The 27,485-nt window shown below is 27.5% G+C and overlaps 1 protein-coding gene across 1 annotated transcript in view; it reads left to right on the top strand.

Moving 5' to 3' along the window:
• The first annotated feature begins 2,520 nt into the window (after positions 1-2,520).
• The window catches only part of LOC135924871 (NEDD4 family-interacting protein 1-like), a 51,596-nt gene continuing 26,631 nt past the window's right edge, over positions 2,521-27,485 (top strand). The window contains exons 1-3 of the mRNA XM_065459999.1: positions 2,521-2,629; positions 7,545-8,105; positions 10,065-10,155. Of these exons, the coding sequence (XP_065316071.1) occupies positions 7,560-8,105; positions 10,065-10,155 (637 nt within the window). The 5' untranslated portion in view covers positions 2,521-2,629; positions 7,545-7,559. The remainder of the gene's footprint in view (positions 2,630-7,544; positions 8,106-10,064; positions 10,156-27,485) is intronic.

Raw genomic sequence — 27,485 nt, 5'->3', positions numbered from 1 at the left:
TAAGACCCCCCCCCCCAGCCCCACTTATTATTTAATTTAATATGTATTGTCGGAAATTTTGGTTGATGTTTAGTAAATTAGTTGTTATCCAAGATTTCTTGTCATAAAATAATTTTCCCAATTTCAAAATATGCCAAAAAATATTAACCAAAAAAATAAAAATGCTTAATTAAAAATTACACATCACATAATATAAGAGATGATAAATGGACAGACCACATTAGAAAAAGACATGGTGGCCTTAATTTTAACGAATAAAGAAAAGCTTTGTAATAGTAGCTTTTTTCCATATTATAATTTATGATACCCCAGAAAGAATGTGTGGACAATAACCGTTCTATTATAAGAATAATAATACGATGTCTAGGTTATTTAATATCTCGTAACCAAGCCTTCTGGGGAAACGGTAACAAGAAGGCAATATGATGGGCCTTAATAAACTAATTGCAGATTCCGAACCTGTTGTCAAAATGTATTTACAACAAATAGAAGAAAAAAGAAGGGAGAAATAAAATAAGGGATTAAAATCTAAATTATATTCAAATCTATTATCATGTAATAACATTAATATTCAAATTGAAACCATGAAAAATATAAAATAATTCAAAAGGAGATTGAATTTAACAGGTGCTTAGTAAGATTTATTGAAAATAACGAGAGGCATAACCCTGTTAAAAGACTGATAGACATATATTGTACAGGAAATACAACTGGTCTCAATATTAAAAATAATATAATATCCAAACTTGGCTCCATGAATCTACCCCTCGAATTCCTAGTTGGGCAAAACTATGATGGGCCTCAAACATGAGTGGAAGAATCAATGGAGTGCAGACTTTGATTAGCGCGGTAGCCTCAAAGGCAGCTTTTATTTGGTGCTATTGTCATCGATTAAATTTAATCATTGTTAAATCATGCCAATCAATTAAAGAACTCAGAAATGTTTTAGGAATATTAGATGAGATTTTTGTATATTTTAATGGCGATAAAAGATATGAGGTGCCCAAAGCATAGAGTAATGTACTGACAAAATAGCAACGATTTCTATGCATCAAAAATACCACTCAGTAATATGATCTTATTTGTTTAGATTTAAAATGTTTATTAATAGAAAAATTTTATTTTATTTTGTGTTTTGGATAATATTGCTGATAACAAGCTTGGCTTGTACAAAATTACAAACAATTTCGAAGGATATATGGTTTGCAATAAATCAAATTCAATTGGCAAAATATTGCCTGATTAATTTGAGAAATATAATTTAAATTGTCATTGTTTTTTAATCCTAATTGATAATAACACTGGATTTTTGTATGTTTTTTCAAAAGCACAAGATTTTATGAAGGAGAGAAATCTACCTTTTCATTTTGAAAGTTCTAGATTTCAAACATTCCAATCCAAAAAGGAGAGGTATATACTTTCATCATTTTTATTTTAGCTTTAAAACCAGTGTTTTATGCTGCACTTATTTTTGATTTGATTATTATGCAGTATGAAAGATTTAATGATGGATCAATGAAATTTTTAAATCAAACATCATTTTTTACACCGAATGGCGGAAAAGTCAATTGTTGAAGATAATATCGAGGATATATGTAAATTTTATCATTTAAATTTAAGTCAAATTTTTGAAGAACGAAATATTTATAAGACGGCTAAAACAGGGGAGTAAATATTACTTGTGACATAGAGGTTAAAGAGTCTAAAGTAGATTCTGAGAATTGTGAATTTATTTAATTAAAATATTTATACTAATACATTATTTAACTTCTTCTTCTGATGATGATGATAATAATTCTGTGACTTATGATTCAGATTGGACAAACTATTCTTCTATTTTACCTTAGCGTCTACTTTAAAATTTTTCTGCTTTCTCTAATTTAACAATTTTATATAAATATTTTTTAACCATTCCTACTACCTCATGTACTGCCGAAAAGGTCATGAGTAAGATTAAATTAATTAAAACAAGATTTCGTAGCACCATCATGAAAGATCCATTTTTCAATAATTTAACCACTTTATCAATGGAAAAAAATTTATTTAAACAATTAAATATTGATGAAATTTCTTTCGCTTTCTCTTCCCCTAATTTATCTAAATTATTAATTTAAAAAAAATATTTTTAAGTATATATTTTTTATATTTTATTTATATTATGTATTAAACTTTTGATTATGGGTGTCAAAAAATAATTAACTATATTTTCGAGGGGGGGGGGTACTTTTCAGGGGGGGGGCATTTCTTCCATCCCTCAGAAAGTGTAGGGGCCACTGCTTTATATGCAATTTCACATGGTAATATAATAGCCATTGATCCAGTGTTGTTAAACGGCTCGTTTTGAGCCGATTTTTAAAAACGGCTAACTCAATATTTTAGCCAGAAAAATATTGGCTAAGTCTCGAGATTTCGCTAATAGTTGTCCAAACCTTTGTTCCTCCTACAAACAAAATCTTCATGTTTGAGTAATATTATTCTGGATGAAATATTGAGTGCCGTTTAACAACACTACATTGATCTAGACGCAATGCATTTGATAATATTATTGACATCCATCTAATGATTATGATACCACGTGACCTGCTTAAATTAGGCATATCTAGCACAATATATTATTCCTTACGAATATGTAAGCCAAATTATATTGTTAATTTATATAATCAAATAAGTAAGTATGATGTAGATAAATTAAAAACATAATAGCTTAATTTAATATGTTTCTTCAATTAATGTATTTTGTGTAAAAGCGTGTTTTTTGGTTTTTAACTTTTATTTTACTAACTAGATATATATCAAATTCTTAGATATAACTTGCCATCCTAGTTTAAACTATTAATTTTTACTTTGCTTCTATTTATGTAAGTGAAAATTTAGCATCATAATTATGAAAACTAACTCTTATTTTAATTAATTTTTTTTATATTTTTCAACATAGAAGGGGAGGATATTAACTTTAAAACATATAAATTAGCAACAAAATAAAAATGCTACAGCTTCTATCACCATGTTCCTTACGTAGAATAGTGAATGAGCAATGGTTAACAAATAACTTACCATGTTATTGGAACACACTTAGGCATACAATAAAGCATATTTAAAATATATTTTTAAATGCTATCACTATCAAAATCATGTAGTTTTGAATCTAGAGAATTATATGTGCTTTTGGTGAAATGGCAGAATGATCTGAAAAAACTTCTTTTCAGAAGAAGATACCTTACTAGACTTGATAATAGCCCTATTTGCATTAAAATATTTCAAAAATTAATTATACAAGTATTTTATGCAATCTCTTTCAAAAAAATGATAATGATTTAATTAACATCATGATATTGTACAAAGTATTGTATTAGTGTTAAAGAAATTAGGTCAAATGTTTAACTGATTTATAAAAATGGCTAAAATCAAGATTTTTAATATCCAATCCTTGAGAGTTCACTAAAAAAGACATTATAGTTTGCTGGCTAAATTATTAATTTAGTAGTTTTTTAAAAATTGGCAGAATCAAGGTGTGCAATAATAACCTTTTGAATAATTTTTTTATATCAAATCAATGAAAAGATATTTTCTTACAGATCTAAGTCTTTTACTAATATGTTAAAAGGATTATATATTTTGATATATCTATTAGTATTTGCACAAATTAAGAGAATTTTCTTCTTTAAGAAGAGTCACAACTAGATACCAAATACTAGTGTTATTGATTTTTCCAATTAAAAAGAAAATGAATAAATCAATATTTTAGCCAATCAAATATAACATAAGGTTCCAGATTCCATTAAAAGATGGTCACTTTTTGCCATATTTTGATGAAATCTTGAGGGCTAAATAATATTTCTTTGGCTATATGGTCATTCCATGTCTGAGCAGGAAAATCGAGATTTTTGGCTAACCCTTTTCAGATTAGATAAAAATTTATAAGCTATTATTTATGTCTAGTAATATTGCCAAATTTTAATTCATTAGTAATTATTAGTGCTGTAAAGATTTCTAAAAAAATTGAACACTTTCAACTTTCATCGACAAAAATCGAACACTCTTACGTTCACTTTCAAAAAAAAGGAATACGTCCGCGTTCACATTCATGATCATGAACCGTTCAAAATTTTATGATAAATTTTTTTTAAAATTTAATCTAATATAAATGTCTTATATTTTTTAAACACGATATATTAGCCATGTTAAAAAATAATAGTTTTATTTTGATAATATAATTATAAATACAATATAATATAAAAAATTTTTCTTATTAATTTTTAATAACAATTATTTTTCAAAATTCTCATCTGATAGGCAGGAATGCTTGGCAGTTAATATGGCATTATCTATATTGCACTCTAAATGGGCAGATGAGGGGATCACGGTATTATGCTTAATAAACATCTCTTTTAATGTGGGGAATTTATTGTTTTGTTTTTTGTTTCAAAAAATTGAGATAAGTTATCCTCCTCTAATCCATTCTCTACTTCCTGGATAAAGAAAAGGATATCTCGTAATAAACAGTTCTTAGATTATTATTTCTAGGATTTTCAATGCATTTTTTTTCAGTAACGCTATAAGTTTATTTTTTATAGTTCATTCTGTGGAAGTTTTATCTATGGCGATTGAAGCTTGAATACTGAGTATAATTGCAGTAAATATATTATATATATTTAAATCTTTAAAAAAATAAAATATATGTTTAATTTGAGAATAATAGGTTTAATACCTTTTATATCCCATTTAATACTGCGTCTATTAATGGTTGACCTTATTTGAGGCCACTAATTTTTTTTAATTTTAAAATAACTATCTTTATTGTTGGGGTCAAATAGCCCAAATGCATTTTTTCTTCAAATTTAATGATTTTACTTAGTTATATTATATAAAGTAAAATAATTAATATTACAATTAAATGTCTTTTTAAATTGTAACTTGAAGATTTTGACACTGATATAATACTTTTTGGGCACATTTTACACTTGGTAAGCATTGAATTAGTTCCTTCAATATAGGATGTCACTGTAAAACATTTATCATATTTGGCCATGGTAATGTTAATTCATCTGATTTTGGATTTTCAGAATCAGGTGATGATGTTGAAATAATACATGCTTATGCTAATCTATTAAATTAAAATATAAACAATAATATTCAAATTAATAAACTATAATAATGGCTTGTTAAAAAAATTGAAATGTGAAAAAGGAAATATTAAAAAAATATTTTTTTAAAAAAAATTCTGATATTAAATTTTTCAAATAAATAAAAATAACAAGTTAAAATTGAACGAACATTAAAATCGAACGCCTTCGTCATAAAAAAGGTACGCGTTCACGTTCAAATTTCGTCAAAAATAAAAGGAACGCCGTTCATCATTTTTTTCAAAAAAACGAACTTCGTTTTTCGTTTACAACACTAGTAATTATATAATGAGATAGATTTAAAAGTATAAAAATCGGCTTTTTCATCGTTTACTTATGTTAATTAGTTTTAAATTAAAAACTATGATTCGAATATTCAATCTGTATTGATAACTAAGAATTTATAAAGGGGGAAACATCAAAATTAAATTTTTTTTATATTGGTTATCTTATGTCCAGTATAAAATATAAAATTAATATTTTAAAAATCAATTTTTTTCCTTCTATTATTTAATTACCCTTTTTCTAATAATTTCTTCAATAATAAATGCTGCTGAAATTATTTCAAAAATATCTCAATCTCAAAATATAAAAATGGGCCCGATATATATGAACATTTCAATGCAATAAAAGTCTTATAATATCGTTAAAAATCATTTTAGGGCATTATAATCAGAGTTAGCGCGCTATCTTTTTTGGTAGCTATAGCTTACTTTTTTTGTAATTATTTAATTTTTTAACGCGCTTTTTTTTGGAAAAAAATATAATGAAGGTAAGTATAAACTGAAAATTTAAATATAATATAATTAATTATAATTTTTATGATTTATTATTTAATTTTGAAATTGAAATATATTTTTAATTTGTAATTTATATTTTAATTTGTATTATAAACCTTGTTAATAATTTAAAATGTCATCGCCTATGGATATCCAAATCGTTGAAAGTGATTCAGACAATGATATTAATGAAATGGAAGATACCAGGGAAAAAAATGTTCTTAATAGCTATAATACAAATTTCCCATTGCCTAGATTTGAATTTTTTTTAAAATAAATATATAATCCAAAACTGGCTTTAAATTTATTTGCATAAAATGTAAAAAAAAATATTTCCTCAAATCAATCAGTAGCTATAACCTCAAGAAACACCTAAAGGTAAATTGCCATTTTTACATTCTAATAATATTTATTTTATAAGACTCTTCATGAGTTTTAAGGAAATTGAGAAACATCTAAATAATTTTGGTATAGGCGACTCTACATCCAAAAAGACTAATTCAATTCAAACCAAATTAATTAATAATGCAAATGACAATATTTCTCAGAAATTGGTTGATAATGTTATTGTTGATATAATTTATACAGTTCAGCCAATGTCCTTGGTTGATAATCCATCATTTACCATGATGATTAAAACTATCCCCTGGTACAACGATTTTATGCCGCCAGACACTAATGAATAAAATAGCAGATAGGGTTAAAATGATGAAAGATTCTCTAATAGTAGAGTTATCAGTCATATATATGTACCACGGGAGATAGTTGGACACATAACAGAAGGTAAAAACTTATTTATATTTATAAATTGATCTGATTAAATATTTTTGAGCTTATTTGGGAATCACAAGCCTTTGGCGACCCTAGGACTTTAAAAAGAAGGTCTGTGGCATTAGTCCTCAAAATGATAATAGGATACGATGTACTTGCAAATAAAATTATTGATAATCTATCTTATTTAAAAATATGTATATAAGATTAAATACGCCCTTACCCTCAAGTGCTAGTCGAGAGATTATTTAGTAAGGCAAAGCAAAACTTATACTGATCGTCGCTCTAAACTTGGGGATGATAATATTGAAATGATTTTATTATTAAAATGCAACAAATTACCATAAATATTTATTTTTATTACATAAATTTTTTTATAATCAAAACTAACTATATTTTAATATTTATAAATGTTGATTTTTATATATTTACTATACAATAACATTATAGGCAAAAGCTACTTTTAAAAAATAGTAGCTAATAGCGAGCTATTTTTTTGACAAATAGCGATAGCGGTAGTGCGCTACTTTTTTTGACAAATAGCGGTAGTTCACTACTTTTAAAAGTAGCGTTTAACAACTCTGATTATAATGGATTAACGAATATCGTGCATATTGAATTTTTTTAAAAAAAATTTATTTATTCTAAAATATTGTATGCAGGTCTCTGACATATATAACGTGCCTACAAATTATTTCTTTCAATCATTCTCATAAGATACTCGTCAATTATTATTTTCCAATCACATTATATCTTTAAAATATATTGTTGAACCTATAGTTATTTTAATTTAAACCGCGATTTATATGAAGTGAATTTCCAGCCCTATTCAAACAACATAATTTTTATATTATATCTCGTTTTTTTGGAGTTTAATGTTAAAGATATGAGCATTGAAGAAGACGATAATATAGATAACACAGATTCAATGATACCAACCTCATTACCTTCTAATGCCAACATTAACCCTAGTAACCACCTCCCTTTAACCCAATCCCAATCACCTGCTCCACTGTTAAACATTCCTCCCATTACGGCAGTATCGTTCTCATCATCTTCTGAACTACAACCACTCAATCATAACCTACAACAAAATCCAACCGGTTCTCTAACACCGGCAGTAGATCAAAACCTGAGCACCTCTCCATCGATGCTACCCGTTTTCGATAACCCGTCCTCTACTTCCGGTTCTAAACCTCCTGGATATTCTGAGTGCCCACCTCCTGATTATGGAACTGCTACGCGACTCCCCTCCTACGAAGAAGCCGAGCGCGTCAAAAGGGAAGCGGTCATTCCGCCTACCGTTCAGCCACAGCTTTATTCGGTTGTGATGGAAGACACCATAGACTCGGGAATGACAACTGGGCGTGAACGCGTTGGTGATATTGCGGACGCGAGGCGGGATCCAGAACCCAGTGCGGCACGCTACAGCGTAACGAACTATTTATATTGATTTAATTTTTTAGAGCGGTTACTTTTTAATAATGTTAGATTTTTTTGGAAATTGTTCCAATCGACATTTCAATGATCCTTTTTTTATTGTCTTTTTCCTCTAACTCACAAAAGGACGGAAAGAAGGAAAGAAATAAATACATAAAATAAAGGAGAAAAGAAAGAAATACAATATGCTAAATACACCTTTTCGATTTGTAGTTAAACATAGTTTTCTTTTTTGAAAATGAGAAATTTTCTCCGGTGTATGACTCTTTAAACATGTTAATATTCTTTAATTTTTTTTAACAAAAATTTTATATTTTGACACGGTTTCCAATTCACAAATCAATAATACGTCATTAGTTGTTGACAAAAACACATTCTTTATCATCGCTAGAAATTAAGAGGCGCATATTCGCGCATTTTATTTTCGCAAATTTTTTTAAACAATATGAACCATGAGCGTCTTGGCAAATACCCAGCCATTTTATTACACGTATAAATAAAAAAGCATTTTTTTTATAAAATGTGCGTATTTGCGCATTGTTCTAATTGCCCGCGCGAAGATAAAGGTTTATATCGGCTATAAAAATCAATAAAGTATTTGAACTGCGTATTGGCTTTCATACATAAGCGTTTACGAAATTTATTTTGATTAAGAAAATGGAATTTTTTTAAAAAAATATCTGTTTAACGTGAGCGAAAGAATGTAAATATGTTATGAAAAATGTATAATTATATATTAAAAAAAATTACATGATTTTATTATCATTTTTTTTAAACCGACAATGATTATCGATTTAATTTTTGCATGCTTATCACTAATTATTTATTAATTTATATTTCATTTTTTTTTGAATTCCGGGAGTTTTTACTTGATCACATTTTGTTTAAAAAATTATGATTCGTAAAATAATGTTAAATGATTAAAGTATTCAGGTACTATATTAAAATTGAAAGTGCATGTCTACCTAATAAACAATAAGGGATTTAAATGAAGGTACAGTACTTAATTATGTCTACCTAATAAACAATAAGGGATTTAAATGAAGGTACAATACTTAATTATTGTAGACAGAACCCCCCCCCCCCCCCCACACACACACACACACACACACCCCTCAAGAACTTCCCGTTAAAAACAATTTTTTATAATACTCAGTAATTTGAAGACCCCTTATTTACAAAAAAAATTTGGCATAGGCCCTCCCGTGTGAGGATACCTCGGATTATAGGGTTCTTTCGCTTTCAAAAAAATACCCTTAAAAACGGGTTGACAAAAAAAACTTCAATAAGCGTTTGACGATTTTTTTTATCGCCTCAAATTTTGAACAAATTTTTCGATCAACAAATATGAATATTTATTTTATAAGATTTACTCATAAAATTCTTTTATGTTAACCTTAATGACTCGGTTTTTTTTAAAGTTGCTCTTTCGTGAAATTGACAGAAGCGGAGTTAAAAGCCTATAGGCCTGCTCTGAGCGCGAATCTGGGGTTCAGACCCGGGGTTCTATTAATCTAAGACTCAGCTAGGACTGAACTAGTGCCGCTAAATTGCCTATCTTTGGCAAACTCTAATACGGCTCATCCAAGTTTTTAACTTATAAGCATGTCTTAAACAAGGGAGAAAGATAAGTCCCAGCTTAAAGATTGAGATTAATTTAAAAACTTTGGCCAAAAATAAATAATTTTAACACTAAACGCGTCAAGGGGTTTTCCCCTCTTTCACTCCCCTTTTTAAATAGTACCATATCATAAACATAATTTATAAATTGCGGAGTTAGTTAAAGTCAGGTGATTTAAAACACTAAACGTTACTAGACTTTTCCCTCTCTTTCACTCTTCTTTCTAAATAGTACCGTATCATATAAATATAAAATAAGATAATCTTTTATATATTTTATATACGATATAACATTTATATAATAATTTTTTGATCTCACAAAAAATTTAAGATATTTCCTTTTAGTCTGATGAGCCAAGATTGGCGGAGCACTACTCAAGATTTGATCGGTTCCGACACGGCATTCTTGACAAGCTTTTTAAGTTTATTTAATTTAGTTAATATTTTTTTTCCACATTCACTAAAATCTATCTTGAAACCTTGCAAGCCAGCTCGAAACCGGGTTGGGGCCTAAATTGTTAAATATTTCAGGCCGGGCTCGGGATGACACAAAGATAAAATTGCATTCCTATCCCATATTTTGGAGAATCAAATGTGGATCCTAATTTGATAGATAATCTACAAAACCTGTAAATGTGCCCTTTAAAAATTCCGATTTCTGGGAAATTATAGATTATAATCACGGTAAATTAAATGACATATTTATATTATAAATGACCAATATTTTTTTTTTTTAATGATGTAGTAAATATATACATTTTTTAAAAATTAGTGATGATATATATAATTATTTTTAATTAAAGTCAGTATGAAATTATTATTTGTTTGGTATAATCAATAAGAAATCAGTAGTAAATATAAAAGTTGTCGGTTCAATCAGTTATGATATTTATGTTTTCTATTTAGATAAATAGTGAGGGAAAGATTGGCGAGACAAATAAAAAGTACAATTATTTCTGGCGAGGTAGTAATGATGGCAGAGTTATTGGTGTATTAGTTCAGAGAAATGGGTGGAAGAAGTAATAGAGGTAAAAAGATTGGATTATAATATTTGGTAGGAGACTATTCACAGAAGTAACGAAAGATAGATTCATTTTGGGTTAGTCGATTGTAGGTTATATCAAAACTATCTAATAACGAGGATTATGATTGGCCATGAACTGGCAAGGATAAGTGAATAGTGAGGCGTATGAAGGAGTCCATAGGTAATTTAGCTTTGGCCTGAAAAATTCTAGATTTTGGTGATGATATGAAAATGGTTTGAGATATAGTGTTTATGAAAGAACCAAAGAAGCTGGTGATTAGTGAGATGTGATAGGTGTATAGTGAAGAATGTTAGTGATACTGGAGGGAGGGGAAAATGCGTAGAGCACCAATCTGATTGTTGGAGATCTTATATTTAAAGGCATGAGGATCGCTTATATTAACCCATTAATGGTCAATTTTCTAGTGGATAAAAATGCTCAATTTTTTCAAATTATATTAATTAATGCTCAAATATGATATTCTAAAAAAATCAGTCAAAAAAATAATCCTAAATAGAAAATCTAGCCTGGTGCATATATGCACCGTTAACCATTTGATAGGACTACACTGGCGATAAGAGATTCTGAAGTTACTCAAGCATCAGGTGTAGATGACAAATGTGACAAGAAAGCCTGGTAGGAAGTAACTGAGGTATGCGGATGGACAGAAGGGGACATGATGGTAGAATTTGGAGGTGGCTAAACTTGTGAACGAAAAACAGAGTTTTAAAAGATGTTATGATAGTAAAGAGGATAGCGATATAAATATACAAAAGAACAGTTAAATACCAAGAAATTAATGAGAAATAAGATAAAAGCTAGGGGTTCGAAAAAGACGTGGAGTGCATGGAAAGAAGAAGAAATATGTTCCGGATTGCAAAGCGGATGACAAAAAAAGGACAGGATGTGGTAGGTGTCTGGAGAATATGGATGGAAAAAATGATCGATGGTAACGGAATAAAGAATAGCTACAAAACTTACAAGGGAAAACTAATTGAATGAAGATGATGAATGGGAGAATGAATTTAACTGCACAAAGGTAGAAGGTTGTGGCACGGTGGCAAAAAATTCCAGGACTGGCCTGCGGGCCCAATTTTTTAAAAATGGTTATGAAGAAATCTCAAAATAAAAATATTAGTTTTATTCTCTATTAATGTTATGAATTAAATTTAAATATTTAGCAATATCTTTGATGATATAATGATGCTTATTTATTTAATAACATAATTAATATTGTGAAAATCAAAGTATTGTCTTGCTCTATATATGTCTATAAAAGTTTAATTATTTGCCTGTGTAGATGTTTCAAGGACTTCTTCCATCCTTTTGGTCTACTGATGTGGATCGATTTAGCCTGAGTTGGCGACTTCTTTAGTTACTCTATCTTGTGGGCAGCATTTTAAGCTTTGTTCGCTACCGTTGGTATATGTAGGGTTAGTATTGTTAAACGATTCAGCCGAGTTGGCTTAACCACGACTCAATTCGAGTTTTTAGCCGAAAAATCGATTCAAAACTTGATTAGTCGACTTGTTTTTACAACTCGAGTCATGAACTCAAGTCGCGACTCGAGTTCTGAACTTGAGTCGTGAACTCAAATTGTTACTCGAGTTTTGAACTTGAGTTGTGAACTCAATAGGTTAACTTAAATTTTATGAAACTCGCTTACTTATATTAGTGTTGTTATTTGGGTGGTTAATCCAGATCCAAGGCTTGGATCTAAAAATCGACTAAACCAGCTATAAGCACAAACCCGAGGTTCAGACCAATATATTTTAAGTTGTTTTTTCTTGACCTTATTAAAGTATATAAATATATGGTTAATAAAGGTATCAATCGATAGCTAATTATATATATTGAATAGGTAATGATCAAACGCCTCATCTCAATGGGCGAAGCTATTATTACTGGGTTCAGGAAAAATTTAATTAGCACCAAATATTGATATGAGGATGGATGGGTATCAAATAATCCTAGCTCTACCTTAATATGGTGTATATGAGTACGACCTGGGGAGGGGGGTAACATGTAATTGATTGTGAAAATATATTTTCGAGCATCGAATAGCTCTTAATGGACGGGTCTAGATTTAACATTAAACAAAGACCGATTTAGGGGCTACCCATTAAATCTGATATATATGGACCGGGCGGGTTCTAAACTCTCAGAAAATCGGTTTCCGATTAAGTACATGTTATCAAAATTTCCGTTAAATAAATTTAAAATTCCTGACTCCGAATTCGGGTTTCGAACCCATATTTGGCAGTCCAGATATTTTTCTTTTAATGTATTAAAAATAAAATGTTAAATTTATAATATCATATGATTAAAATTATTTTTTTTTAAAATCTATTTTGAGCACTTTTCTTATTCTTATGCATAATCAATCTTCAGATTCCTTGTTCTCTATTCACTACTCTCATTTGTCTCCATCATCATACTCAGGGCAGTCGTCTTCGGGTCACGTGTTCAAAACTCGAGTGGCGACTTGAGTTCAGAACTCGAGTATTAAAAATAAATCGATAACTCGTGTCGAGTTTTGAGTAGAATTATTGCGACTTCGACTCAGAGTCAGGAGAACTTGACTATAAAACAACACTATAGGGTCATTCGTGTTGTTTTGAGGTGAGTATGCATCGAGCTCTGGTTGCTTGTTTTTGAAGAATATGACCCTGAGACATTCTACATCTTGCCATATTTTGCAGGAGTATCTTGGGTTAATGATTGATTAAGGTCTGGGTTTGATACCAGGTGGGGAGGAGGTGTGGATGTCCGTAGATTAGGTGACGTGCTATTGTTTTGTTTTGGGATGACGGTGGGAAACAAAATTTTGAAATTGGAGCAGTTTAAGCTATACGTCATGTTAATCGAATTCAATGGGTGGCGATGTCTACTGAGTTGTCAGAATTCTTCATTTCCATAAATTCATTGTCTACCTTTCCCGAACTCAGGAATGGGCGTGAGTATTGGTTTATGATCTGATACTGGTTTTGTCTTCGTCATAGTCTGCAAAATTTTTTGATAGCAATCTCTTCCAAAAATCATTATTTGAGATTGATCATTATATTACAGCACTTATAAATCCTTTTTGTTCTAATTCTCTGTATATCACATGACTATCTTTGTGGATAGCGTTATTTAGGCTTGGGATAACTGATTAAGGTTTTTCTACCTATCATATAGATGCTTTCGCCGGTATATATCCCCCCATCAACATTTATACCATAAATTTGTACTGCCATTAAGTATGTTTAATATATTTCTCTTCCATTGGATAGCTTTTTGAATTGTTAATTTGGTCTCCTTTTAGGTTTTTTATCTCTGGAATAAACGTGATCGCTGGTCTGTTGATGGGTATAAGTTGCTTGATTTGTCCAGATTTTGGAAATATATGCTTTGGGTAATTGTTTATTGCCTGTTGTCGGCCATATACATAGAACCATTTTACTCAATATAGACCACATTGACTTATCATTAAATCGTTTAGAGTTCAACACGTTGGGGATATTCAATGTGCTAGTTAGACGTCTGCGAAGTGATTTTTTCGCGGCCGAGCCCGAGTTTACATTTTTTGTCCGAACCCAAGCATACATTTTTAGATCCAACCCGACGAGCCCGACTAAATTTTTTTTTTATAATTTGAGTTAAATACAATTGAAAATTTGTGTATTTATTCACCTGTTGTCACCTTAAATAAAAGTATATTTAACTTCCATAATCTAATAAATATTCATATAACGTTGCATTTTATTAAATGAGACCTGCAGAAGTAATCATTTGCACGGCCCGGCCCAATTTTTTTTCAAAAATGTTTTCGGCCCAGCCCGAGGTTTATATTTGCAGGCCCGGTCCTGATTTTTTTAAAATATATTATATTTATTTTTGATTTTTATAGCTAAATAGCGATTTCAAATATTTGGTTTTAAAATATACGGCCCGGCCCTAAAAAAATTTCAGGTCCGGCCCGGGTATTTTTTTAAAAAAAATTTCAGACTCGGCCCGGGTATATTTAAAAAAAAGGTCTCTGATTTGTATACATTTAAATTTTATTCAGTTTAAATATAAATTAAAGTTAAAATTAGGGCTGTGCCGATCCACATATTTTCACCGATCCGATCCGATCCGATATTTTCCGATATTGTTTCAAAACCGATCCGATATTTTTACTGATTTTTAATCACCCCTGTTTAAACCAAATGTAATTAAGAAATCAATATTTTTTATGCAAAAAATCGAATTATGAATTTAATTTAATTTTTTTATTTCTACAATTAAGACTATAATAAAAAAAATTAATATTTAATAATATATCCATTTTATGTTGAAATTATAAAATTGTATTATTTAATATATAAAATTATAATATATTAGATTTTTTTAATAAATATTAGAACCTCTAGATTTTCTGGGAATAAGCTTCTACGATATGGACTATCTATATCTCCTGCCGTAATGAAGGCAGACTCAGATGATTCTGCAAATAACGCATTTTGCAAAATTATCTTTGTCTTTTGTAAAATATTTCCATAATTCAGATACCATATTTAAAAAAATTCTTTTATTTAAAGTATAAATAAAAAAATTGGCTTTATTTAAAAAGATTTAAAATAAATAAAACTTTGGTAATAAAATTTAAAAAAATTATTTAGAAAATATTATAGTGTAAAATAAATATACATAACATAAAATAAAATAACAAAAAAAAGAAAAATAAAAAGATCGAATCGGATCGGTTTTTTCAGGTATCGGTCCGATCCGATATTTTCGGAAAACGCTAAATATCGGTACCAATCCGATATTTAATATCGGCACAGCCCTAGTTAAAATATATTTGAATTTAAAAATTATTGTGATTATATAAAATAATTTGCATGATTGATATCGAAAAATTATTATATAATTGTTTATATAGAAAAAAAATTTCTAAAAAAATATTAATAGAACATATTAAAAATACACATCAATATCAGTTATTCTGATTGACATTTTTTGTAAAACAAAAGATATTTGTATTTTTATATTTAAATTTATCGGGTCGAATTTCTGGTCGGACACATCTTATCGAGCCTGATGGGAAAAATTTCAACGCCCGAACCTGAGCCCAAGGACTTCGGACAACCTGTGCAGGCCTCTAGCGCTACTAACAATAGTGGAGCATTGCCCCTTAGATCAAAGTTGGAACATTTTTATCCATTCAATTCGGAGTGGGAATTAGTTGCCCTTGAATAAGACAAAATGTTAACAACTGGCGACATCTATCTTCGTTCCAAAGTAAGGCTTGCGGTAATACTAGAACTGAGCGCAGCTATGGAATTCGAGTAGAATACGACTACCAACAATTAAATCACATATCACACCACATTAATATTAATTATAACAGCTCAACTTCACATAGGGCTGTAAAGGGCCATTCCATATCAACATTCATTTTAAAATCCGACCATCTCAGATTTTGGTAAAATTTGGTATGTAAGTTAATGAAGTGTTGTAATTGACGAATCCAAAATATTAGCCCCTTCACTCTGCTAGAACCGGAGATATTGGGTCTCAAAGTGGTCTTGCTTGGTCATTTTTCGAAAAATATTTTTTTTAAATAGGAATAACTTTAATATTAGATACACTATATATATATCTATCATGGCCAGGGTTGCCATGTCTCCCCCCATCATCGGGAGACTCCCGCAATTTTTTAGTTTACACGCAGACATCTCTTTCCCGCAAAACTACCGCAATTGGAAATTTCCCGCAAAAATCTAATTTTAACGTTTTTAATATATAAATAATAATTTTGAGAGATATTCATTGATTATTTTTATATTTTTAAGATAAATTTTAAATATTTATTCGAAAAACATGTCTAGTTTGTAAATTTCTTTCTATCCTATTTTATTTTTATCCAATAATAAATCAATATCATTTCATTCATATAAGTCAGTACAGGGGAGTATATGAACATCGATTGCGATACAAAATTCTCAAAAATAATAAATAATACAGATGCAACTACATTTGCGGAAATCGTATACATCTATCATGTAGTTCAACATTCACAGAGCTATATCATCACAATGTGGGTCGAATCTTTTTCTCATGATATTTAACGACTCCAATATAAGTGCAAACTTACTTGTGGTAGAACCAAAATAAACAAGGCTATCACAAGTGTTTTAGTATGAATCCTAGAGGCCAATTCTAGACGATTTGAAAGATGAAAATCCATGGAAATTCTAACAAAATGCATCTAATAAGGGAAATATTAAAACATTTCCCTCCATCCTTCGCTATTTCAACCAACCAGAATAAGAACATTTCAATAAAGCTATTAAAATTTTTTCCTCGGATAGTGAAAAATCCAACAATGTAGCTAGCCACATAATGGTAAATATAGCTGGTTCAGGGTTATCAATGATTTGCTAGTCAGCTTTCTTCACTGATAATGCCTCTGTAAATTTTGACAAAAACCAAAGTTACCGAATTGAGGCAGCACAATAATGAATTAATACCAATTGGCTGTATATGCCATATACTACATAATTCTTGCAAGAAGGCAATGAACGTACTATCTGTGGATGTCGAAATAATTGTGATGAAATGTTTTAACGAATTTAGTTCATCAACTAAAAGAGTTAATGAATTAAAAGAGTTGGTGAAGTGGTCTGACTATGGTATGAGTTGTTCGATATAAACCTATCAGGTGGTTATCATTAATACCTGCCATCGATAGAATTTTAAAATTTTACAAACCCTTAAAAAAATACTTCTTAAATAGATTTTAAAAGCTGTCCTAAAATTTTGAAAAATTTTTTCGAGTATGAAATAGCAGAAGCATGTTTGGGATTAGTTTCACATGTGGGAAATCTACTTCATGCTGTTAATATTCAGTTGCAATCGGAATATTCTTTATTAAAAAAGATTCACAAAATCATGCTACAGCTCTGTTCATCTCTACAGTTAAAAATTGATAATAAATTTTATGGCGCAATTGCTAAAAATATTATATTAAAATGTTCAAATAATACTCTAATTAATACATTTTTAAATGAAGCAGATATTTTTATTAAGACAATTTTAGAATATTTATAATCAAAATTTGATTTTAATAACTCTATTTACAATTGTATAAATATTATGACCTTGGAACAGAAACCATCAATTGATGGTTTTTATTATTTAATAAATATATTAAAAATACCGAAAGACATTGATGTCTTGTTTGAGGAAATAGTAATTCTCTCTATTTTTTATGATTCGCCAAAATACTTAAAGTTAGATGGTCTAAAAGCAGAGGAGAAATGGGTAGAATTTTTTCGTAATAACGATAAATCCCCATGATTGGAAAAAATATGCGAGTATGTCTTCTCCTTACCTCATTCTAATGCCTCATCCGAGCGCATTTGTAGCCTGATGAGGACTGCTTGGAAAAAGGAGAGAAATCGGATTGCTTTCTCAACATTAGAGGCCGAGCTTATCCATGAATTTTATAAATATCTCAATAACAACGGTAAACATTTAGTTCTATTATTTAAATCTCAAATAAAATATAATTAAGTTTTAGCAATGGCGCCATATAATTTATTGTCAATTTTTAACTGTAAAGATGAACACATCTGCAGCATAATTTTGTGAATCTGTGTTAAGATTCTTCTGATTGCAACTGCACATTAACAGAATGTAGTAGATTTCCCTACATGTGAAATCATTTCTAAATATACCTCTGCCATTCATTATTTAAAAAAAATTTCATAGGACAGCTTTTATAATCTTTATTTAAGAAATAATTTTTTAAAGGTTTATAAAATTTTAAAATTTTATCGATGGCGGGTATTAGGAACATATCGTAGCCAACATTGTGCTGACTCAATTCTGTAAATACACTCTGTTTTTACCAAATTCACTGAGGCATTATCAGATCAGAAAACTGATATGCAATTTATTGATAATCTCGAATCTGCTATATTTACCTTATATGGTTAGCTATGTCTTTGGATTTTTCACTATTTGAGGGGTAGAAATTTAATAGTTTTATTCAGGGGTTCGAACCGAACCGAACCACAAAACTGGAATGAACCGTTATGATTTTCTGAACCGTAACCTTAACCGAACCGTTATGAAGAAAATTAAAAGAGCGAACCGAGCCGTTATAAATATTTTGAACCGGTTCAAAACGGTTTTAAAAATAATTAATTTTAAATTATTAACCTAAATTTAAAATTTTAATTTTCCTTGGAGGCATTTTTTAAATTGGTTATTTCTTTTCAAATTAAATATTTCTATATTATCAACATTATATATCAAATTAAATATTTTTATATTATCAACATTATATATCAAATAATACCAGGTTTGTTGTTTTTTCTTTAAATACTTAATTTATAAGAGATTAGACAATTTATCTGTTAATTAGATAAGATATCTTAAAATCAGACATAATTATTCTTGGCTAAATTAACAAATTTATATATAAGATATTAATAAGCTTTTAGAATAATACCTGCTAATAATTAGGAAAAAATTATATAATTCTATTATTAATAAATAACATCTAATAGAAATCAAGTACCTTTTACATTCATTTTTAAATTATATGGTTTATTTTTTATCTCATTATAAAAACTTGGATCATAGAATTTAAATGACAATAAATAAAATAGTCAGCAATATTTTAATGATATAATAATTTTTTATTTATAATCATTGTTTTTTTTAAATTCAGAATTCTAATATTATAAATTATTTATTATTATAATATGTTAGTTAGCATTTACCATTATCATATATGCAAAATAAAAAAATATGATTAAAGAATGGCATTTGTAATGAATATTTTTCTAAATCTGTATTTTTAAATAATAAAAATCTTACTGTAAATCTTATGTTTAAATAAGTTAATTAACATTGCATTAAATTATTTTTATACTTTTATTTATTTATTAATTTGTTTTATATTTAAATAAACTTACAGTGAATTAAAAATAGTAATTAAATTTTGATGTTAAACTAAATATAAATACTATCGTTTAACTTAAATTACCTATTCTGTCATATTATATTAACATCTAATAGAAATAAAGTACTGACCAATTTTTATATAATATTTTACAATAATTTCTTATTAATTGATATATTCAAAAAAAGTTTATCTTAGTTTATATAGAATATATCAGAGTGGGTAATTTGAATTAAACTATACTAGTTATATTTAGTTTAACATCAAAATATAATTCCTATTTTTAAATGTAAGTCTATTTAATATAAAACACAAATAAATAAAAGTATAAAATAATTTAATGCAATGTTAGTTAACTTATTTAAACTGAAGATTTATAGTAAGATTTTTATTATTTAAAAATATAGATTTAGAAAAATATTCATTACAAATGCCATTCTTTAATCATATTTTTTTTTATTTTGCATATATGATAATGGTAAATGCTAACTAACATATTATTTTAATAATAAATATTAGAATTCTGAATTTAAAAAAAATATGATTTTTATAAATAAAAAATTATTATATCATTAAAATATTTATTGCTGACCATTTTATTTATTGTCATTTAAATTCTATAATCCAAGTTATTTAAAAAAATAAAAATGAAAATAAAATTGTTTCTATTAAGCTTTTTTATTTATTCTATTTATATAATAAAAGATTTTCATCTATCATCATATAGCTTTTTAGTTATCTATTAAATGGTTCGGGAAAAGTCAAATCCTGTGCGTTCCTATTTTAAATTAGATATCATAAAAAATCAATCTATTTGTAAAATAGAAGACTGTGGTAAGATCTTAACTGGGGACCATGCTGCAAATCTTGAACGACATATAGAAAGATTCCACAATAGGGAATTCAAATTATTAAGAAAAAAGAAAGAAAATTTGACTATTAAAAAAAATTCAAATAACGAAAACTGCAAACCAGCATAATACAATCCAAGATGCTTTTAAGTCCAACCCCACTACAATCAATATAAATAAAGAAACTTTAATCCGCTCCTGCACTGAGCTAATAACAGTTCACGGTAGGCCAATAAAATCAATTGACGACAAATCATTTCGAAATATTATAGATCCAATAATTATAGGATTGGGTGGAAATTTAACTATCAATTCGGAAAATATACGCAATAATATTAAAAAAATGGCGTTAGATTTTTCGGAAAATATAAAAAAGGAAGTATATCAAAAACTTATTTCGTTAAAATTAGAAATAACAACTAGATATGATAGGTCCATATTGGGGATCAATATTCAATTTATAAATAACGGAAAAATAAAATTAAGGACTCTATGCATGAAAGTGATTAAAGAACGACACACATCAGAATATCTTAAAAAAATTATTCTAGATGTTCTAAAAGAATATGAAATAAAAATTGAGCAGATTTACACAATAACCACCGATAATGCAGCAAATATGATTAAGTTAATTAAGCTATTAATACTACACGACGAAGAAGATGATGACCTTAACGATTATTTAATTAATGATGATTTAAATAATGATATAATTCATGATGAAAATAAAGAACCTTTCAATATTGAAAATATTAATCTTGCATCAAATGCCAGTTCCATATTAATAGGTATTAGATGTGCTTCACATACATTTCAATTAGCAATTAATGATTGCATAAAAATTCAAATGAAATTGTCATTATAAATAAAGCAAGAAACATCTGCAAAAAAATAAGAAATCAGACAACAATGGCTATTCTCTCAAAATTAAATTTGAAAAAACCACTAATAGATTGTTGCACAAGATGGAACTATATCTATTTAATGTTGGAGAGATTACTAGAGTTAAAAAGTTTTTGCCAAGAAATATCGCTCCAAAGCTATCGCGAAAAATGTTTATCAGAGAATGAATGGAAAATAATTAGTGACATATAAAAGCTTTATATCCAGCTTATGTTTTGACAAAATATTTACAAATTGAACAATTGACAATGGGCGATTTTTATGCTGCGTGGATTTAAAATCTCATGCAAACGAGTAAAGTAGACACTCCATTTGCCAGACTTTTAGTTTCTACGATGAAAGCACGAGAAATAAATTTCAAAAATGAAGTTTTTTGCTCTGCTATTTATCTCGACCCTAGATATAATGTATTTTTAACTTTTGAAGAAAGAGATCGCCAGAAAACATCTTTATAAAACTTGGAACTTGATACAAAATCTAAATAATCAGAATATTAAAATTCTAAATACTATGCCTACGTGTTCGTATTCAAAGGATAATTTAGATGATGATTTTGAAGATTTATTAAAGTCGCATGAAAGTCTTAATAAGAATAATTCTCAGATCGAAAATTATAATAAATGTATAGAAATAGAATATATAATTCGGTCATTTGATAATATAGAGAGATTAGAAAAAGATACTAATCTTTTGAATTAATGGGAAAATGTAAAGAATAGTATGCCAGAACTTTATAAGTTAGCTATAACTGTGCTAGCAGTTCCAGCTACGCAGGTCTCCGTAGAAAGAGCATTTTCAAGCCTTAAGTTTATACTCTCTGCGCAGAGAACTAAATTAAATTCTGAAATATTAGAAAATATTTTAGTTATCCGTTCGAATTCTCTTTTTAAACCTAAATAGTATACTATACATATTATTTTATTCATTATTGTATTTACGCATGTTTCTTTTTATCTTATTTATTTATGAAATAAAAAAAAACTAATTTGTCTAATTTATATTTCCTAAATTTAATAAAAATATCTATTAGATTATCATGGATAAATTAAATAAGAAATTATAAACTAAAAAGATTTTTCTCTAAAATTAATATATACATGGTTAATGATTAATTTTTTTTTAAATTAAATTTATAAAAACCGGAACAAACCGAAAGAACCGTTATAAATTATAAACCGAACCGATATGATTTTTTTTTAAAAACCGAAATGGAACAAAACCTTTATAAAATTTTAAACTAAAAACCGGAACGAACCGAACCGTTATACTAAACGGTTCGAAACCCTGCGTGTGTGGGTATAACATTATAGGGATAGGCGCTTAATTATCACGTTTAAATACATAATAAGGTATTCCAAAAATAAAACTACAGTTGGGGCAATTGTAATCACTTATCTTGTAGTACAACATTCACAGAGATACTTATAATCACAATGTTGGTAGTTTTTTCCCATAATATTTAACGACTCTAATATAAATGAAAACTATACTTGTAGAACAAAAATGAACAAGGCTATCATCAATGTTTTAGGACCTAAAACCAGGAGGTCAATTCTTGACGATTTGAAAGATGGGCATACATATGATATTCTAACAGATGCATCTAATAACAAAATTAAGGTCGTTTCAATAAAACCAGGGTTTCGAACCGTTTAGTATAACGTTTCGGTTCTTTCCGGTTTTTAGTTTAAAATTTTATAAAGGTTTTGTTCCATTTCGGTTTTTAAAAAAAAATCATATCGGTTCGGTTTATAATTTATAACGGTTCTTTCGGTTTGTTCCGGTTTTTATAAATTTAATTTAAAAAAAAATTAATCATTAACCATGTATATATTAATTTTAGAGAAAAATCTTTTTAGTTTATAATTTCTTATTTAATTTATCCATGATAATCTAATAGATATTTTTATTAAATTTAGGAAATATAAATTAGACAAATTAGTTTTTTTTTATTTCATAAATAAATAAGATAAAAACAAACATGCGTAAATACAATAATGAATAAAATAATATGTATACTATACTATTTAGGTTTAAAAAGAGAATTCGAACGGATAACTAAAATATTTTCTAATATTTCAGAATTTAATTTAGTTCTCTGCGCAGAGAGTATAAACTTAAGGCTTGAAAATGCTCTTTCTACGGAGACCTGCGTAGCTGGAACTGCTAGCACAGTTATAGCTAACTTATAAAGTTCTGGCATACTATTCTTTACATTTTCCCAATAATTCAAAAGATTAGTATCTTTTTCTAATCTCTCTATATTATCAAATGACCGAATTATATATTCTATTTCTATACATTTATTATAATTTTCGATGCCCTGAGAATTATTCTTATTAAGACTTTCATGCGACTTTAATAAATCTTCAAAATCATCATCTAAATTATCCTTCGAATACGAACACGTAGGCATAGTATTTAGAATTTCAATATTCTGATTATTTAGATTTTGTATCAAGTTCCAAGTTTTACAAAGATGTTTTCTGGCGATCTCTCTTTCTTCAAAAGTTAAAAATACATTATATCTAGGGTCGAGATAAATAGCAGAGCAAAAAACTTCATTTTTGAAATTTATTTCTCGTGCTTTCATCGTAGAAACTAAAAGTCTGGCAAATGGAGTGTCTACTTTACTCGTTTGCATGAGATTTTAAATCCACGCAGCATAAAAATCGCCCATTGTCAATTGTTCAATTTGTAAATATTTTGTCAAAACATAAGCTGGATATAAAGCTTTTAATATGTCACTAATTATTTTCCATTCATTCTCTGATAAACATTTTTCGCGATAGCTTTGGAGCGATATTTCTTGGCAAAAACTTTTTAACTCTAGTAATCTCTCCAACATTAAATAGATATAGTTCCATCTTGTGCAACAATCTATTAGTGGTTTTTTCAAATTTAATTTTGAGAGAATAGCCATTGTTGTCTGATTTCTTATTTTTTTGCAGACGTTTCTTGCTTTATTTATAATGACAATTTCATTTGAATTTTTAATGCAATCATTAATTGCTAATTGAAATGTATGTGAAGCACATCTAATACCTATTAATATGGAACTGGCATTTGATGCAAGATTAATATTTTCAATATTGAAAGGTTCTTTATTTTCATCATGAATTATATCATTAATATTTAAATCATCATTAATTAAATAATCGTTAAGGTCATCATCTTCTTCATCGTGTAGTATTAATAGCTTAATTAACTTAATCATATTTGCTGCATTATCGGTGGTTATTATGTAAATCTGCTCAATTTATATTTCATATTCTTTTAGAACATCTAGAATAATTTTTTTAAGATATTCTGATGTGTGTCGTTCTTTAATCACTTTCATGCATAGAGTCCTTAATTTTATTTTTCCGTTATTTATAAATTGAATATTGATCCTCAATATGGACCTATCATATCTAGTTGTTATATCTAATTTTAACGAAATAAGTTTTTGATATACTTCCGTTTTTATATTTTCCGAAAAATCTAACGCCATTTTTTTAATATTATTGCGTTTATTTTCCGAATTGATAGTTAAATTTCCACCCAATCCTATAATTATTGGATCTATAATATTTCGAAATGCTTTGTCGTCAATTATTTTTATTGGCCTACCGTGAACTGTTATTAGCTCGGTGCAGGAGCGGATTAAAGTTTCTTTATTTATATTGATTGTAGTAGGGTTGGACTTAAAAGCATCTTGGATTGTATTATACTGGTTTGCAGTTTTCGTTATTTGAATTTTTTTAATAGTCAAATTTTCTTTCTTTTTTCTTAATAATTTGAATTCCCTATTGTGGAATCTTTCTATATGTCGTTTAAGATTTGCAGCATGGTCCCCAGTTAAGACCTTACCACAGTCTTCTATTTTACAAATAGATTGATTTTTTATGATATCTAATTTAAAATAGGAACGCTCAGGATTTGACTTTTCCCGAACCATTTAATAGATAACTAAAAAGCTATATCATAGATGAAAATCTTTTATTATATAAATAGAATAAATAAAAAAGCTTAATAGAAACAATTTTACTTTCATTTTTATTTTTTTAAATAACTTGGATTATAGAATTTAAATGACAATAAATAAAATGGTCAGCAATAAATATTTTAATGATATAATAATTTTTTATTTATAAAAATCATATTTTTTTTAAATTCAGAATTCTAATATTTATTATTAAAATAATATGTTAGTTAGCATTTACCATTATCATATATGCAAAATAAAAAAAAATATGATTAAAGAATGGCATTTGTAATGTATTTTTCTAAATCTGTATTTTTAAATAATAAAAATCTTACTATAAATCTTCAGTTTAAATAAGTTAACTAACATTGCATTAAATTATTTTATACTTTTATTTATTTGTGTTTTATATTAAATAGACTTACACTTAAAAATAGGAATTATATTTTGATGTTAAACTAAATATAACTAGTATAGTTTAATTCAAATTACCCACTCTGATATATTCTATATAAACTAAGATAAACTTTTTTTGAATATATCAATTAATAAGAAATTATTGTAAAACAACATTATATAAAAATTGGTCAGTACTTTATTTCTATTAGATGTTAATATAATATGACAGAATAGGTAATTTAAGTTAAACTATAGTATTTATATTTAGTTTAACATCAAAATTTAATTCCTATTTTTAATTCACTGTAAGTTTATTTAAATATAAAACACATTAATAAATAAATAAAAGTATAAAAATAATTTAATGCAATGTTAATTAACTTATTTAAACAGAAGATTTACAGTAAGATTTTTATTATTTAAAAATACAGATTTAGAAAAATATTCATTACAAATGCCATTCTTTAATCATATTTTTTTATTTTGCATATATGATAATGGTAAATGCTAACTAACATATTATAATAATAAATAATTTATAATATTAGAATTCTGAATTTAAAAAAAACAATGATTATAAATAAAAAATTATTATATCATTAAAATATTGCTGACTATTTTATTTATTGTCATTTAAATTCTATGATCCAAGTTTTTATAATGAGATAAAAAATAAACCATATAATATAAAAATGAATGTAAAATGTACTTGATTTCTATTAGATGTTATTTATTAATAATAGAATTATATAATTTTTTCCTAATTATTAGCAGGTATTATTCTAAAAGCTTATTAATATCTTATATATAAATTTGTTAATTTAGCCAAGAATAATTATGTCTGATTTTAAGATATCTTATCTTATCTAATTAACAGATAAATTGTCTAATCTCTTATAAATTAAGTATTTAAAGATAAAACAACAAACCTATATAATGTTGATAATATAAAAATATTTAATTTGATATATAATGTTGATAATATAGAAATATTTAATTTGAAAAGAAATTACCAATTTAAAAAATGCCCCCAAGGAAAATTAAAATTTTAAATTTAGGTTAATAATTTAAAATATATTATTTTTAAAACCGGTTCAAAATATTTATAACGGTTCGGTTCGCTCTTTTAATGTTTTCTTCATAACGGTTCGGTTACGGTTCAGAAAATCATAACGGTTCATTCCGGTTTTGTGGTTCGGTTCGAACCCCTGCACACACGGTAGATTTCTAATTGAGGTCGTTTTTCGGGACATTCGCATAAAATATATTTTTAATTGTAAAATTAAAATCGTTTTTTTTATATTCATTTATATTTAAAAAAGATCGTTGGTTTTTTTTTATAAATTAATATATTTAAATAAATCAAGATGTTATTTTATTTTGAAAAATAGTTACCGTATGCATTTATATAAACTAATTATAAAAAATAATAGGCGGATAATTAAGTCAATTCCAAATCCCGGCCCGGCCCGCAATTTTTTTTTAGCAATTCTTATATTTCTACCGCAATTTTCATATTTCTCCCGCATAATACCAAATTTCTCCCGCAATTTGAAAATTTTGACCTGGCAACCCTGATCATGGCTCATTTTATAGCCCTAAGTAAACTCTTCCTCGTATTTTAAATAAAATTAATTTTTGATTAATAAATTTTTTTTAAATT

Source organism: Gordionus sp. m RMFG-2023, chromosome 1 (assembly GCF_954871325.1).
Source record: "Gordionus sp. m RMFG-2023 chromosome 1, tfGorSpeb1-WG-v2, whole genome shotgun sequence".
Classification (NCBI taxonomy): domain Eukaryota; kingdom Metazoa; phylum Nematomorpha; class Gordioida; order Chordodea; family Parachordodidae; genus Gordionus; species Gordionus sp. m RMFG-2023.
This window is presented reverse-complemented; position numbering and strand designations above follow the sequence as displayed.